The 17792-nt window shown below is 38.2% G+C and overlaps 1 protein-coding gene and 1 long non-coding RNA gene across 2 annotated transcripts; both read right to left on the bottom strand.

Moving 5' to 3' along the window:
- Nucleotides 1-39: 39 nt before the first annotated feature.
- On the bottom strand, nucleotides 40-7709 carry LOC114146085 (ceramide synthase 2-like). Its single transcript, XM_028019849.1, has 12 exons — nucleotides 7574-7709; nucleotides 6880-7079; nucleotides 5995-6112; nucleotides 4541-4659; nucleotides 4355-4412; nucleotides 4213-4263; nucleotides 3670-3762; nucleotides 3307-3435; nucleotides 2701-2810; nucleotides 2294-2447; nucleotides 1813-2149; nucleotides 40-547 (listed from the first exon to the last, which is right to left on the bottom strand). The coding sequence occupies exons 2-11, from the start codon at nucleotides 7044-7046 to the stop codon at nucleotides 1931-1933; spliced, it is 1218 nt and encodes a 405-aa protein (XP_027875650.1). The 5' UTR covers nucleotides 7047-7079; nucleotides 7574-7709; the 3' UTR covers nucleotides 40-547; nucleotides 1813-1930.
- A 2667-nt stretch (nucleotides 7710-10376) lies between these two features.
- Nucleotides 10377-15483, bottom strand: LOC114146090 (uncharacterized). Its single transcript, XR_003595842.1, has 3 exons — nucleotides 15356-15483; nucleotides 13462-13523; nucleotides 10377-12973 (listed from the first exon to the last, which is right to left on the bottom strand). It is a non-coding gene; the product is annotated as an uncharacterized LOC114146090 (long non-coding RNA).
- Between the last annotated feature and the right edge of the window lie 2309 nt (nucleotides 15484-17792).

The following is a 17792-nucleotide window of genomic DNA, read 5'->3' on the forward strand; positions in this document are numbered from 1 at the left end:
CTCTTTTACCATATAATCTACAACCTATAATTCTGCTATGGGATGCTGAAATTACAGGCACATACAGTATGTGTTTGTGAAGCTGTTCTTGTATCATTTCTAAACATCAAAAACAATACGTCAGTGTTAACAGATGTCCAAAGTATATGTTACAATCTTTCTTTGTGAGATGAAAGTGCTTCATAGTTTCATTTATTTTACAAATAATAAATGTCATAGAAAAGATAAGCTGCATTTCAGTAGATTTAGCAGATTTTTAAATAAATTATAAAATCATATATATGCTCAGATTCCATGTATCTCTGTCAGTCTGTCCCATTGCCAAATGAAATCTCTCTACATGTGAACTGCAGTGGGTCTTAAAAGTAAAATCTTAAACATTTTTATGAAAAATACATTCTTCTCCAACCAAATAACAATTATAAGCTGAGTTGTGCAGCAGAAGCATAACAGACTATCTGTCTATGTGGAAGAAGATAGGCAAAAGAACCATCTCTGTTAGTGCTTTCAGGAGAAACCAAAGGACAGGAGATGTCATATAAGAAAACTAGAAAATTTCTGAAGAAATTTAGCCGGGGCCTGCCAAAGCGTGCCCGTCGGTTTGGGCCCGGCGTTGTCATGCTAGAAATTAGCATCGATGCTAAAGAACGCTGCAATGTAATCAGTAGCATGTGGAGAATCACAAGAACGTTAAGTAAGGTGGCCGTGCACCATTCAGTATGATTTAAAATTTTTGTCAAGGCTTTTATTTTGAAATTTTTGTAAAACTTCATTTCAAAGGTCCAAACTAATCCCATGTATAACAGTCATTGGGTTAAATCAATTATAATGCTCAACAGAGCAATTACCTGATTTAAAAATATTCAAGGCTTTTATTTTGAAAGTATTATTATGCTTCATTTTAAAGTTCCGAACTAATCCCATGTGTAACAGTTACTTACTGAGTTAAATCAGTTATATACAGCCCATAGCAGCAAGTAGTTCTAAAGGCCAGTTCAGTCCTGATCTGTTTCAACTGAGCGGTCCACTATAGATAGAACTACAGTGATGCGTTTTTGTAGTCCTAATCAGCAGCCAATAGCCTCTTGAGTTCCGTTGCTATGGTAAATAAGTTTCTCACCAAGGTGTGAACTGTTAGTGAAAGAGCCTGAGACAGCCTAGAAAATCCTGTCGCAGCACTTTGCTCTGAAGCACCGTGACAGAAAACCGTACGGTCTAGATAAATTTCGAAAACATTTTACAGGAGCAGACATGCGTATCAATGTGAGGGCCGATTTTGATACCAATCGTGCGATATTTGTGGGCGTGATGGCAATTTCAAAATTATTTTGGGGTGAAAAAGTTGTCTTGATTTCTCACTCTAATCAGTGAGAGACGCACTCTAATTTTAGGAAAAATGAGAAACTTTGGGTCGCTTAGAGGCAAATTGTGGACAAACCGTAATTGGTATCGACGAGCCGTCTTCACTTTCGAAGAGATCACAGACGTATCTACAAAATGAAATTTGAATGGCATTTCTACGTGAATTCGTGACGACACAGAGAATCCTCAAAAATAGGGTATTTCTAGGATTTTTCCCATTGACTTATAATGGGGTTTTTTTCGTAGTTTTTTGCGAATTATGTCGCCACGTTAACCCCGAATCCCACCAAAAGTAATAGCTCCAATGGCATGAATTTTCTGCACGTTTTGATACCTCATTTGTAGGTGTGCACCCAGCAGTATGAGCCGCATTAACGGTTACGGATGAAAAATAAAGAATTGGGAGAATAGTAATAGGTTCCTGCCATTGCTTTGCATGGCAGGCCCCAATTATCTCTTACAACATGAGCGCTACAACCAGCTACATTTCCATAGCATCTTCATAGTCCATTGTTTTCTGTACAAAGCTAAATGGATCAGTCATAAAAATAAGCATAAAACAAAAGCTTTACTGAGCTTTACGTGCTCTATTAGCCACAGAGGATCTGTGGTGGGTCAAGTTATTGAGGACACAACTGTTGGTCAGCGCGGACAGTTTGCAGTTCAGAGTTTCTTTACTTTTTCCCCAGTAACAATCCCCTCCTTGATCCGTCTTTTCTTCTTTTGCTTTGTCCTCCTCCTCCAAGTCAGCCTCACTCTCTTCATCACTGCGCTCATCTTTTTCAAGCTGTAGAAAGTAAATACAAAAGGTCAACTCTGAATATCTGAATAACAAAAATATGGATATTTTTCAGAGATTTTTTTTTCTGTGGATGAAAAAAAAAATCAGAAATGCTATCCTGAGTTTAAGCACCACTGTGAGTTCTCTCACCTTGCCTTTCAGGAACTTGTAGACCATGCGCAAGATCAGCACAGCCCAGAATACGTGAAGAGCTTGCAGCACCATCAGCAGGATGTTAAAAAGGTAGTAGCCAGCAAAAGGCTCAAAGACCTCCATGGACAGGAGCAGGGTGGTCCGAATGATTCTGGAAGAATTAAAAACAAACAGTTTTTGTTACAAAGTATTGTAAAACAACTTAAAAACCATCTAACACTTCTCTTCCACTTCACAATTATATACTACAAAGTGTTGGTCTAACACACCATGTCCAGTTTAAATGAGTTGAGCTTTGTGATTGTAAGAATACAAAATAGATAAAAAGGTTAAAAGGGAGACTAATACTATTCTGATACACTGAAATCCTCACACTTTGCAGTACTATTAAAACAAATTCTTACCTGCTGGGGAAAATCACCAGTCGAGTCACAAGAAAGACCACAGCAAACACAACAAACAGAGAGTCACATGTCTTCCTCCAGCCGGTGCCGTAGTTGAACATCTTAGCCGACTGTAAAATGAGCAGTTTTTACATCGTTACAAACTTTATTAACCCCACGTCTTCATGATAAATAATCACTAAGGATTAGGAGGACAAATAATGAGTGTAATATGAAAGAAAATGAAGATCTCAGATCAACAGAAGCAAATCTTATACTTACTCTATATGTTGTCAGCATGGAGTTTTTTTAATCATTCTATAAATCCTAAACAACTTAGATTTACATTCTAACTTTGTTTCTTATGCAAAACCCTTCCCTTTAACCAAAAACCTAAGGTCATCTTTCCTCCCTATATGATTTTTAAAAATCAAAATCACACGATTTTTATGCAACTTCCCTGCCGGTTACAACACAGATTTCACTGCAGATCTTTTTCTCAGAACACCCTAGAGGGCAGATTAACCCTTTGATTCTGAGCCTGATTGAATTAGGCTGCCGGTTGATTCAAATTTGATCGGCCTACATTAGGGGGAACAATTATTGTTTCATTTTCAGTGCAATCACCTCCAGCAATATGTCAGACGAGTCATGAAGCAGCATGACCAAGGTGCCGATGCGGATGTAGTTGGCACAGTAGGAGAAACCGAGCAGGAAGATGGTCGCCAAATGGTGGACCACCTGCTCCTTAAAGTCCTGGTCAAGCGAACATATAGACGAAGGGAGTCAGCATGGGGAAACAGGAATAACCTTCAAATGTGAACAGAGGAACTCAGATTTTTGGTCACTAATTAACAAGTGTGGATAGTTGTGGAGATGAAGCGAGTGAGGCATGAACTGTAACCAGGCTGAAGCTACCACAAGACTTGTTAGCAGCTCTCTAAAGTGAAAATGCAACACTAATCAGTGAAGGGGTGCTCATATCTTTACCTTCCTTTTGACGTCCACGGAGATCCGGAGGACCAGAGAGCCATAAAATCCCAACTCCAGCATGTAGTACCAGAAATGAGCTTCCTCTAAGGGCTGTGACAGAGTGATAACAAGCAAATAAAACTAACTTAATACTTGAAAAACGCTTACATTAAGGTAAGCGTAAGGTAAACTTTAAACTTCCCAAGTTGCCTTTTTAGATATTAAATATACGGTACATTTTATTACCTGCTATTATTCATGTTATTCATGACAAAATAGACATTCCACTCACTGCTGATAAAAACGTCATTATAAGACAATGTGTTAAGTTTTGTTTTAAGATTAGTCAGAATGTGGAAACACAGTTTAACACTGCTGTATACTTCGATGAAGAGATGTTAGTGTGACAAAAAAAAACAATTATCTGTAAGTCAGCAAACCAAAGGCCAGAAAAAATGAGAAGATTTGACTTTTATCTTTTGATACAAATACAACAACACAAACTCGGTAAGCTATCTGGAACAAAATACCATCAAGTAAAATGTTTTAATCTGTTTTCACCTGAATAGGATAATGCCTCCAACATTCCCTGTGATCCCAGAACCAGGGTCTCTGTTCACACATGGACAAGAAAGACACAAGATCAAGTCAAAATAGGGTGGCACACAAATTTCAGATTTATGGTGTATCAATTTCAACTCACGTTGACTAAGGAGGTCAGTCCAGCTAAAAATGCTGATAGGTAGAAGAAGAACCTCCAACTGTACAAACCAAACTTTAGATTAGACATTTTGATCAGGCCGATTTGTCTTGCATTAGATTCAATGCTCCAATAGAAGACGATCTGGAAGTGATTTAAAGATCGCCTTAAAAAAGTGAAAGTACTCACGCAGCTTCAGCAAACTTCTTGGTTTGACTGGGTCGATCTTGGTTCCGGCGAACTCTGAACCAGCTCTCAATCTGTCTCTGGGTTTTTCCACATAACACCATTAAACTGACAAGTTCAATCTGAAAAGAAAGGATTGAATTGTGAATTGTTTTCTGGCTTCAACCAAAATCCTCACTGAGGAAGAGGCAGTCGGTGTAACTGCGGCACATGTTTCCCCCTCAGGTTGAGTTTTCTAGGAACTGGGATTATTTAGGTTGGTCTTATGCTTCTTCACTTAGCAAGATCCTATCAGCAACTACCAAGAAATGTTGAAGTGTGAAGTAAACATCTGAGAAATCGAGGCCAAAGGCTTAAAACTGCAGCTAGACCACTTTTTTGTAGAGCGCCGGTTATGCAAAATCGACTTTTTTGAGCATTATAAGAACTGTGCCAAGACAAAAAAAAGAAAAAACAATTAAAAATAAGTCATGATAGTTTAGAACGACAAATGAATTTCATGAAATAATTTGATAATATTAATACTTTGCCTGCGCCTACTCTACATAAATCTGTTTTGCATAATATCAAATAAAACCAAACGGCTGTTATCAGAGGCCCACACAGTGGAGAGGTGAATCAGTGACTGTATGAATGAAATGGGGGGATTTATTTACATCTGACAGTTCTAGAAAGAAAAACCATTAGGCTCCATCAAAAATTCTACTTACAATACAATTTATTTGTGTTGCCAAAATCTCTGATAAAGGAAAAAGGTGCTAAATTTGTCGGTAGTTGCTTTTTTAAAGACAAAAAAGTCACTGGACGTGTTTGAAAAGTTGCTAAATATAGCAAAAAATGAGGGAGGGTCAGAACAGGTGGGAACTTTTTAAAGAGACAGAGGTCAATTTCTCTGTCTCTTTAAAAAGACAGAGCACAACTTTGCAGCACAACTAGCTGTGCTGCAAAGTTAAATTTCCTTTAAGTTGTGTTTGATATATCCAGCATTTTTATAACAACTGAAGGCAACATAGTTACTTGATTGTGGTATAAAATAGTACTATGGGCCTGAAAAATACATAATACTTCCCCCAACCTTTCCCTCTTAAAGGTACATTCTCTTTTTCTATTAAGAACCTTAATTTTATTTGTGTGCATTTCCATGCTGTCATGTACTAACTTATCTTCAGCACCATTACAGGGAACCCTGTGACCTAGTGCTTTGCAAAATCTTTGCTTTTGGAAGCTTCAGTGACTTTTCCCGTCAGACTTTGAGCTGCAGACTTTGGGTGATGATGAAGGCAAAGCAGGGATAGTTTGTAACAAACGTTCCCTGAGTTGGATGTGCAAGTTCTTGATGCACTTGATACTGAAGCTGCATGTCAGAGAGAAGTGTAGGATGCAATCATTCAGTCACTTTATCAACTGATGTTCACAGTGAACCATTTTGCCCACTTGCAGGAGCCCTATAAACTCACTTGTGTCGGCTGTTTGCTCCTGTGACAGTAATACGACTCCAGCTGAGGGGAGGGGGCGGCGCTCACTTGCAATCTATTCTTCACCCCCAGACATCTGGCGATGGGCGGGACCAGAAACCTGCAGATGAAGAGAGGGGTTTATCAAATGTTTTGGGGTCACGAGCGCAGGAAGTCGGGGTTAATAATACCGCAATTAATGGGACTGGGCTTCTTTGAAAATTCAGTTTTCTATTTTTTCTTAACAACCAATAGATTGAACTGAACTGACACAAAACAGATTTTTTTAAAATTAGTTTTCACTACTTTGAAGATGCCTAATTAACATAATCATGACACAATATATCTTGATATTGTTGTAAATCACTGATATGATGTTTTAATTATGCGGAATAAGCCAATGAAATTCCTTGCTTTTTTCTCTCCTAAAACAACATACACACAAGACAATTAATCAAAGCCTTAATTTTCACTCTGTATTGATTGCAGCACCAGGTACTCAACCACTGTAACCACAAACAAAGTCCTGTTCTATGAAAAGACAAGTTTAAAATGAAGAGCATTGCCTATAGCCCTATTTAACCAACAACTAATCGTTCATAGTTTCTGTCTATGTATTCTCTAAAGATTTGTTTTCCTAATGACAACAAAGCCTGCCCTGCTCTGCTAATGCACCTGCTCATATATTCCCATGCTGCACTGCTCACTTTACAGTTTCCTTGCAGTGGAGATAAAAAAAAAAACACATTACAACCACAAGCTTAAATGTATTTTTTTGTGATATGTGACATGCACAAACACAAAATAAAACACCACTTGTAACGTAGAAGGAACTGGGTTGTTCTGAAAATCCTATTTTCTGGAACAGCGAGTTTAGAGGTGCTGTACCTCTCAAACACGCAGCGAACTGCGACAAAGCCCAGAGCGAGGGGCAGAGCGATCAGAAGATCCTTGGGATGAGGTCTCTCAGAGTCCGGCAGCTGCTCCAGGTCTCTCCAGGTCACACCAGGTGGAAGCCAGTACTCCTGTCTCCACAAGTTTGGAAGCAAATCCATTTTTTTTTCTTCCTGTGGACAAACTGCAAGGTTCTGCAGGAGAAAAATGCAATAAGCAAACATGACTTTTTTTCCTTGCAACATTTGTTATGGTAGAAAGCCCCAGATGTCACCTTCACTCTATTTTCCAGGTATGATGCCACAGTTCTGGTCCAGTAACTAAACAGTAGAAGCTTATGCATAATGTTGAGTGTTTCCTGTATGGGGATTTCTCATTACCTGGTCAACAAAAATGCCCGTACACAAATCAGCCCAAACCTTCCCAGCATACATTAAGCACTTACATAGGACACAAAAGGTTTGAAAACATGACATTATAAAGAACAAAAAAACAAACTAAATAAAGAAACTTCAAATATGTTAATTAAATGTCCAATTAGACTTCTAATTAAAGTGCAGCGAGACATTAGGAGGACATTCATATATATAAATATATATATATATATTTATTATTATTATTATTATTATTTTTACAGTGAGAGACACCGAGTTGGGTGAAGCCGTTCAACCGGAGAGCAGAACCGTACCTGTCAGCAGTAGCTCTGTGGACGCGGTGTCCGGATCAAACCTGCAGGCGGAAGCATAAAAACCCGCTCAGAGTTATGGAGGTCTGGTCGGGCAGGTCAGCGGTGCTGCTGTATCCCGACGAGTCGACAACAGGAGGACAGACACAAATGTCAAGCCTGACACGATGAGGGGAAGTGGTGGGCTCAAATTTCAAAATAAAGGGCTGGTCATCTGTTTGGGTCTACTAAAGGGAAACGAGGTTTTAAGAGTAAAACTGGGCAATTCATTAGGTCAGATTATATGGAAATGCAGCCATGTTTTGTTGGTATATGCCCACATGTTAATCTTTGCTCCCAAATCTTGAAGTAAGTGGTTTCGTCTTCAAAATGAAGCACAAATTAAAATCTTTTTTTTTTCTTTTTATAGCTATTTCAGGTTAACGAAACACATGAAAAATTGGATGTTTGCAGCCCATACCTCCAAAATTGATCAAATTGTTAATCCCTTACCATCTTGTCAACCATATTAGAGATTTAGTAACCTTTTTAAAAAACAACTTAACACGTTCCTCTTTTCAGTAACAGGGGAACGTGTTGTCTTTTTGTGTCTTTTTAAAAAAAAAATCTACTTGATGTGACTTTTTCACTAGTAGTAGCAATCATAAGAACTTAAAACATGAATCAGTGTTTACAACATGAGAAAATGGCCATGAACCAAAAAAAAGGGGAAATGTTAGTTTCATGGTGTATTTTTTATACAGTGCATTTAACAATATCTCAACACCAGCAAACACAAAGGTATATTCCAGATGACAGTGACGGCAGAGCTGTTCTGGGTTACTACTCACACAGAAAGGCTGACGACATTCATTGCATCAGTCAGGACACTTCCACTAACACACCTCTGAGATGTTCTGCTCCTGTCCCATCTGCAAACTTTCACCAGAACCAACGCAGTGCCTTGCAGAAATATTAAGACACTTTTGACTTTTTGACAATAATTGGGAAGCGGACAGGAAATGGTGCACGGTTTTTAAAACATTTAAGAATAAAAGTCTGAATAATGCACCGTGCATAATCCGGCTTAGCCAACGACAGTCAACCTGATTATCTTACAGGATATGAAGATATCATCAGTACCTGTATTTACATGAGCACATCTTTTCTGTGATGCAGAAAATAGTGGAGTACACACTTTCTTATGTCTCAAAAATAAATCTCCTGGAGGTAGAAGGTTATCTTTTAGCCAGGTGTGAATTAGAAAGGCCTACTTAAAGGGTGTCCCCCTGCTTTGTATTAAAAACAGAGAGAAGTATGATTTGCATGTTTCTGGGTGTGAGCTGAGCTGAGCTGAGCTGAGCTGAGCTCGTGTTTTTGTTTGTCACTCATGTTGTAAGGGGAGATCTATTCAAATAGACCACACAGAGTCAAAAGCTGCTCTTTTTAGGTGGGAATTTTCCACTGTGTCTATCCATGAAGTGAAAAACACAGACACCTCCCTGCTCAGAGATCAGGTGTCAGACATATGGAAATAAGTCCTTCATATCAGCCCAGTTTCAACCGATCTAAGGTCATCCTTTGTTTTTTGTTTTTTTTCCTTTTCTTTTTTTCCCTTTGGGATCCAGACTGATTTGCTTATCCGTGTGCATTTATTTGCGACCATGCACAGTGTGAGCTGAATGCCTTTTTTGTTGCTTTGTCAGGGAAGTAACTTGTCAGGAACCAGTGAAGCAAAGCTGGTCTTGTTGAAGAGCAGACTAATGAGGCTCGGGGTTCCAGCCTTCTGACAAACACAACCTGAAAAGAGCTGCTTTCGTCCCCATAACAAAGTCTGACTGCCGTCTTTGTTCTAAATTTGTGATGACATTTTAAATATTTAAAAAAAAAAATTATATGGTGGAAAGAAACTGAATGAAACCCATGGTTTTGTCAATGATTGCAAATGTTTTAACTGCAGAAAAAAGTACATGAATTAATGCAATATTCAAATTAGATGTGTATAATTAGGTTTCTGAGTGTGATGCTACTCTTTATTTGTGTTAATATTTCTGTACTGCAATTATTAAAGAGAGGAAAAGGAGGTGATGTAATCACCAAACTTTGCTGCAAAGGCTGCCGGTTTAGAGTCACATGATCTTAATGACAGCCATATAAATTGATCAGGCTGCTGTATTTATGTCCCTATTACTTAGCATTATCTTCAAATTAATAGCTTTGCAGACTTATTAAAGTCTTGTTCTATGATTAATTTTGGAAGTTTCTTTGCAATATTTTAAATGTTGATTTCTAGAAACCTAACCAAAATGAAGATATGTCATTGGTTAGAAGCCCTAGAGACAGGACAGAGGGTTATTTTAAATGTAACATTACTTTAGGAGGTTGAAGATATATTGATATATTCTTACAAATAAACAAAATAATAATATTTTTTTGATTGTTGACTTGTTTAAATAATCACACGATTATTTTCCAGACCAAATCTTCCATGTCTTGCATGTGGCGTTTATGATAGAAATTCACAGATTGAGGATGTAAATTTCTCCACTGATTCTAGTTCTCAAAGAATCCAGTAGAGGTCACTGTAGGTAGGGATGACTTAAAAACCCAGCGGAGAATAAAGAATCTGAGGAAAATTTCCAGAATAAGTAAATAATTTAATCAAATTGAAAGTCTGATGGCTGTGTTTCTACATTAATTTAGTTTTTATGGATTCTCTTGTATGTTATCCCATGCATGACTGTGAAACATTAGTGTATTCTGCAGATCTGTAAATGAGCTTGAGTGTAAAAAATGAAAAGACTGATAACAAAAAAGGGGTGCCACTTTGAAGCATGTTATTAACATATGTATGTTTTACAAGAGCTTACATACAAGTAGTACAAACACAATATTAAGGTATATTATCAAACTTTCTCCCAGTCATTATCACTACAACTTAGACTTAAGTAAACTGAAAATATTACAAAACAGGTGAATACAGGAGTAGGAACTTTATTCATCTAAAGGAAATCCCAGATCTTTCCAAAGGCACTGCTGGACAGATTTGGTTGGTGCAGTGAAGGGAGATAAAACCGATTAGGGGGAAGGTGGCAGTGTACATGTATTTCATAATCATAACTTAATGCGGTTGGTTATCAGTCAGTGCTGTGACCCTGCGCACTGAGCCCTATAAGCCTCTTAAAAAAGCAAAACCCTCCGACAAAGTCTCCTGCACTAAGTGTTATACTGATTTTTTTTTCTTTTTTTTTTCTCATGAAGTCAAAATTAATTTCATTTAAAAAAGCAACAATCAAAGAACAAGAATAGTTTCATTTTATGAACCAGTAGACAGGAAACCTTTAGATAATGAATCATTTTTTAAACCATTTCAGGCTGTCGTTTTCATTTTGCTAGGCACACAGGCCTAGCAAATTCCAACAGGATTCACACTGAAGACACACTTTTAATAAAAATAAAATTGTAACACCCACCTAGGTATAAAAACTAGACTTTTTTTTTCTTTTCTTTTTTTTTTTTTTTTTACTTTACAACAGCACAGACCACATTTATAGTTTGAGGCCTCCAGAGCCACCATTACAGCGTGTATTAGTTGAGTCTGAATATCTATTCCAAACTCATTTAACTTCCCTTTTATTCAATCAGGATATCTAGTTATGACCCAGCCCTGGGATTTGTAAAAGCATTACAGAATCACAAAATGACGTGAAAAAGAACAGTTACAAATGATGTAATGTAAAGATCCAGATGTTTTCCCCTCCGGTTCTGTTTGCCGCTGCAGCATCTAACCTCCACGCCGAGAACAAAGATGTTTACTGCAGGTTCAGATGAATATATGGCTTCTGCAGTCATTGTTTTTATATTGTCACAGTGTCTTGCAAAAGTCTTCATGCCCCTTTGCATTTTATGGAGATTATATGATAGAACCACACAAAATAATGCATCATTGTGAAGGGGAAAAAGAGGGATGGCTTTCACATTATTCCCAAATAAATATCGGAAGAATGTGAAGTGTGTTTCTATTTACCGCCCTTCCTGTCGTACCATGAATAAAACACAGAGCAATCAATTGGACTCTGAAGACGCCTAAGCAGTAAATTGACATGTGGAAATAGTAAATAGCCTTTACTTTTATAGGGTTTTATCAAGTCCAGAGGATCCCCTAAAGCGCTTCATGCTGCAATCAGTCATCCATCCATTCAAGAGGACGGTGGTCTGATCACATAAGACTGACACATCCAGGGCAATCCAACACAACCAGAGCGACAAAGGAATGGTTTGAATCAAATCGCTGAGGTCCAGTTGAGAACCTGTGGGAAAATGTGTTCAAGGGTGCTAATACTTTTGCAAGGCACTGACTCTTACAAAGAGGGACCCTGGAAACTCGCCTTTATGCCAACCAATCATCAGCTTTGACATGTCTTGCATTTTTTTTGAAAACTCAAACAGGATATTAGTCAAAAGGACTTTAGATCCGTCCTTCCCTTGTTTCACAGTCCCCCCTTTCTCTTTACACCACTGCATAATCGAACTGCCCTCTGTCCAGCCCCTTGTGGTCAGTCCATGTGGATGAAGGCATACTGCTGTAAGGATCGAGTAAGATGCGGACGCAGCGTACCACCAGGAAAAGCAGCAGCAGAACCAGAAGGCCCACAAAGCACAGAGCCGAGCCCTGCTCAGGGTGCCCCACCGGGGGCTGCAATGCTGTCGAGCCCCTGGGGAATCCGGGCGGAGCTGGGGAAGAGAAATCATAGTCCACAACCCAGTAGGGTGCGTCACTCATCCTAGGTGTGGGTGCTTTTCAAATCGCTTGTCGTTGAACTTTAGTTGTGAGGTCAGATGCTGGGAGGACTGGCATCGCCCTGCTTGCTCTTCTTTATCTCCGGGTCTGCTTTTTGACGTCACGGCGTTAAATCTGGCAGCAGCTGATTACACCGGAGTGTGGAGTTTCCCTTAAGCCCAGGGGGGAAGCAGAAACAACAGGGCACGGATCACTGGTGCAAATTAATAAGCCCTCAGGTAAACCGAGAAGCAGGCCGAGGCACGCTCAGAGAGATTTAATCACGTCTAATTGGCTGGTGTCGGCTGGGGCTTCTTTATAAAGCTTCTCCTGCACATAATCACTCAGAAGAGAACTAAATATCAATACTTGAATTTGCTGCTGGAAGCATAACAAAGCCAGTTTATTAAACGTTATCCAAGAAAAGCCCTAAAAACACCTTTACTGAGATTACAAAGTGAATCACACTTTGTAAATCTCAGATAGATAAATCACAGGACTTCCAGTGTGTTTTGTTGCATTTGAATTAGCTAAATGTTTCGTTCATTATTCACCGAGTTAATTTCCTACAAAAGAAAAAAAACTTTCATTGCATATTTCGTCCTGAGTCAGCAAGAACATCCCTGTTTCGCTGATTTGGAAACCTAAGAGAGAGAGAAAAAGAGAGAGGGAACCAATATAAAAAGCTCGGTGAGTGTGGAGCAAACACAGCAGCTCGTGGCTCAACATTTCAGTGGTTTTGAAATTCATGCCATTGTTAAACCAGTTCTTCTCTTTGAGAAACTATGTGCGACAAAATAGGCTTTCTGCCCTGATCGCTCAGGAAAATTACAGCACGGGATAAAGATGTTATGTAAAGACTTGTTTAAATTTTTAAAAAAATTCCTGGGGAGTTCTCTGTGGTGTCTTTAATGAGACCTGGGGTGAAAATACATGTGTACATGTCCTGTAGTAGACATTTTCACCAAGTCAGCATTTTCTATTCCAGGAGGCTCTGCACCCCCCCTCCCCCGCCTCCCAAAAAAATCACGTTTCAGGTCCTGTGCTCTCTGGATGATGGCACTGAGGGGCCAATCACAAATTTAATATGGAGTCTTGAATGCATAGTGGAAGAAGAAAAAAGAAAAGGTACCTGACTCAGGATCAACTATCGCATGCTTCCAACGCGGCTGGAGTCTCCAGATAGCAGCGCGCCTGTATGAACAACATGCAGAACATGAACGGAACAGGACGGAGCATGCATCAGAATGAGGATGTAGACAACACAGAGTCTGCATCAGCAGCAGATTTGTCTGTCAGAGCTCCATGTGCACTCAGTTTCCTCAAACATTTGGCTGATTTTTATCACTTGCCAGAGAATTTGACAGGAAGGGAGCGGGCTGGTTTTGCTCCTTCTTAAATCCCACTGTGTGCTTAAACCTGCCCGCTATGGGCTGAGAGTCTGCCAGATTTTTCTTGGTGTGCACAACATGCACTCCTGCTTTTTCAAAAGTCTCAAGCACATGAATTTAAAGGAGGTGACGTTTAGTTTGGAGTTCGGTGCATTTTCTGTAAACCTCAAGTATTTTAGTGTGTGAATATTGTTTCTTATTTCTTATTTTTTTAATATCATTTTTGATCTGTTCCCATGCTTCGATAAGAATATATATCAATTTGGTTTTCTTAGATTTTTAAATGACCGCAGGGGTTTAAATCATTTACTTAAAAACTGTGTCATTGTGAGTTTTGTGTGTTTTTAAGGGTCACCACAACAAGAATGATATTTACAATCAAATCAGATGCATAAACACCTGTTTGCAGTTTTTCTTTGTTTTAAAATCTTTTTTTTTTTTTTTTGCTCCCTTTAATCTTTGATTTCTAATTCCACAATAACTCGTAGAGAGTTTGTTGTTGTTTTAGCAATATGCACTCCTGATTTTTAAGGCTGTCTCTAAACCATGAGTGCCAACTTTGCATTAAAGTATCATTATTTACAAAATAATGCAAAGTTTACACTTTTAATGGACTTTCAAGGCAACTTTAAAAGCAATCTTTCATTAAAAGTGTCATTCTTTACCGAATGACGCTTCATGACAACAGTCATAGACGTTCATAAATACTCCTTCATGTTCATGACAGTGTCATGTCAGTCTTATACACACCCCGTCAAATAAAGTGTTACAATGATTTCATTGTTTTACAACCAAATTTAATCTGTTGTATCACTTCAGATATTGAGATTATACGTTTTGAGTTATATTCAGCATAAAGATAACCAGTATGCTTTTGGGTCACTCATGAGCTTGACGGGTTAACAAGATTAACAACAATACAGCAAAATTTCTTATCACAGGAAAAGGATTTACATTTTCAGATTGCTCAAAGATACAAAACTGGAACATCTTCGTTTAAAACCCCTCAGAGATTCCAAACGCTGGTTGGTGCAGTCAGCACCAACAACTTCAATAACTGCTGACATCAGACCACATGCAGCGACATATGGCCCTCCTGGTGGCGTAATACCTGTTCCTGTTATCTATTCCTGTGGATTATGTGACAGCAGCTTTAAAAATGTCAAGGACTTTAAAAATAAAGAGAGTTGTCAAAAGGTAAATCTAAATGCGGTACTGACCTAAAAATTTAACCGGAATTTTTAACAACTTATTTGCAGTAATACTGTAAAAAGGTAAATTATTATTTCTTTATTTATCAGAAGGGCTGAGGTAAAGATGCATCTCAGGCAGCTCAGAGAAAAGATAAACTCTTTAACTTTTCAATCCACTTCAAACCAAACCATTAAAAAAAAATAATGCTTCACTCGCTTTCACAATTTTGATGGGTGAAAATTGTTCTACATAAACTAAACTATTGCTGAATCAGTTGTCATATGAGGTTAAACAGTGGCTTCAATAACATGCAATGAATTAACTCATTACAGAAATCCACACCAAACCAAAGGATGCTAACAGTAGTTTATATTCAACAAAGTCCTTCAACACTGAGACATCGTTTCAGGGTCGAACTGACCAGATGAGACCAGAACTTACTGTCAGTGATGATCCTGTCGCTGCAGCAGCCAAGGTTTCAGCACCACGGACAGCTCTGGGAGTTCTCCTCTGCAGGTGGAGCCTGAGGTCTGAACTTCACGCACCGCCTCCACTCCCACCAGAGCTTTAATGTCTTCACCCTCTGTAGGATCCTCCCATCTGCTCCTTCCTCTCTTCCTCCCTCCCTGCTGGTTCATCTCTGAACACTTTGGGTCTGTGTGTGGAAGACACAGAGCATGTTTGTCCTGTTGTAAGACCAGTGTGGCTAGCAGCATTCACTACATCTAATCTTGAAGTGACACGCATAAAAATAAAGTTGATATTCAATGCAAAAGCAGCTGTAATAGCTGAAAAACTGTTAGAGAAAAATCATTTTGTCAATTTAAGCATAATGAATTGTTAGATTATGTAGGTAAAAAAACTGTTATTGAGTTTTGAGCTGGAGATGTTCAAACACTAAATATTAAAGCCATGTGCAGGCAGTAGGTCATTTCTTTTGTAGTAAATATGGACTCATATTTATTAGCTTTGCCATATTGAGCTGTTTTTTGCTTGATTTCAAGAAAGCAAAACAGAAAAATATGTTTGATTTAATTTTAAAGGGAGGAGCCAATGTGAAATAAAGAAGGCTGTTCTGTATATTACTAAGACTCAAACCGCAAGCTAAAACAATGGAACTGATTACAGCCATCTTGAAATACAACTGTGTTCTTATGCTTTGATTTTACTTTTATCCTCTTTATGAAGTCAATTTACATTTATACATGGAAAAGTCCCAAAGTATCTAATAAGCACTTATTCCCACCTTCCACCCAGGATGGTATATTTTCAGGCTCGTCCTGAAAAATAGTGGTAACGCTTCATTTGACAGGCTGTGAATAAGACTGTCATGACACCGTCATGAACATGACATAACACCTGTCATGGACATGAGTAAGTCTTCATGAATATTTATGACTGTTGTCATAAAGTGTCAATCGGTAAATCATAACACTTTTAATACAAAGCTGACATTATTCAAAATGTCTTAGTTATGACAACTTGACATTAACGAAGACCCTCATGATCTGATATAAATTTGTTATAAAAGTATTACTTTTACAACAAATAAAAGTAACTAGCCAAACAAGTCAAATTTACACACACACTCACAAGCGCAGCCCCCCACCCCCACCGCCCACACACACACACACACACACACATATATATGTGTATGGGTGACAGATTTCTGATTTCTGAGTACAGCTCAATCTTTTAGTAAAGTAAATATGGCTTTGAAAACCGAATTTTAGATTAATTGAACTTTGTCAGATGATCTGAAATGCTGAAGTGTGGCAAAATAGAAAGAAATCCTTTCATCATCACTTTGTATCTTCATTTGAGGTTGTAGGGGTGAATTTTTTTTTGTTTTGTTTTTGTTTGTTTTATCTGCTGTTTTTGGAAGAAAAAACACTATATCATAATATTTTAAGAAACAAAGGTTTACCTAAAACCACATTACCTCTCAGATGGCAGAAAGGAAATATGTTAATGTCACATTGTGTTTGGTAAAAAATTCATAGTAGCCGGTTATCAAGTTATTTAAGATCTATTTATCCCCGCTAAGTCACAAGTTTTGCTCAGCTGTGACATATTATGTGATAAAGATGTGGAAACAAAACAAGCTGAGCCACCTGTCTGTACCTGTGGCTTTACTCCAGATACTTACAGGGAGAAGTAATTAGTTGGCATAGTTCATATTCTACAAAACACACATCCAGTGGCCCCCCTCCTGCGGCTACATGGGATCTCCCTGTTGGTTTAATTAATAGTGAGTGAATTGTAGCACAGAACTAGTTCATAATCTAATCACACAGAGCTGTCCTCCTGTGGCCATAACTGATGAGAGCCTCTGACCTAGAGTTATGCAATTTGTTTTTTGTTGTTGTTGTTTGCTTATTTTGGTTATGAATATCACTGTTATACAATTTCTAACTTGTGTTTCAAAAACATAGGTCACGACTGCAGGTTGCTTGTAAACTCCAACAGCCTGTGTTGGAAAATGGTTGTGTACACATTTTTGCTTTATATGCAAAACCTGTTAACTTTTTTTTTGTCATAGTTCCAGTCTAAATGTTGAAGCACTTTGTGCAAAGTTGTTGCATCAGTTATAAAAAAATAAATAAATAAGTAATGTCTGACAGAAATTCTATTTTTAAAAAAACGAGTTCCCCAAAATTGTTGCAAAAGGTTGATGGCTTTCCTTGGTCTGCTGTGGAAGTCTGACAATTTGTAGAAAGTAGTAGAAGGTTTGGTTCAAATGATTTTGTAAAACCAACAACTTGATGTAAATTTCCTTAAAAAGTCAATGTGTGATTAGACAGCTGCAGCAAAACTATCCATTCAATTAAAGGCTTTTTACAAATCTTTACTAGGTGGATACTGTACTAACTACAAT

The sequence above is a fragment of the Xiphophorus couchianus genome, chromosome 6 (genome assembly GCF_001444195.1).
Source record: "Xiphophorus couchianus chromosome 6, X_couchianus-1.0, whole genome shotgun sequence".
Classification (NCBI taxonomy): Eukaryota; Metazoa; Chordata; class Actinopteri; order Cyprinodontiformes; family Poeciliidae; genus Xiphophorus; species Xiphophorus couchianus.

Coding starts and splice junctions, on each gene's coding strand:
- LOC114146085 (XM_028019849.1), bottom strand. CDS start 7,046: ATGGATTTGCTTCCAAACTTGTGGAGACAGGAGTACTGGCTTCCACCT. Junction 4,413..4,540: donor AAGAAGTTTGCTGAAGCTGC/GTGAGTACTTTC, acceptor TGGTTTGTACAG/TTGGAGGTTCTTCTTCTACC. Junction 4,264..4,354: donor GACTGACCTCCTTAGTCAAC/GTGAGTTGAAAT, acceptor ATGTGTGAACAG/AGACCCTGGTTCTGGGATCA.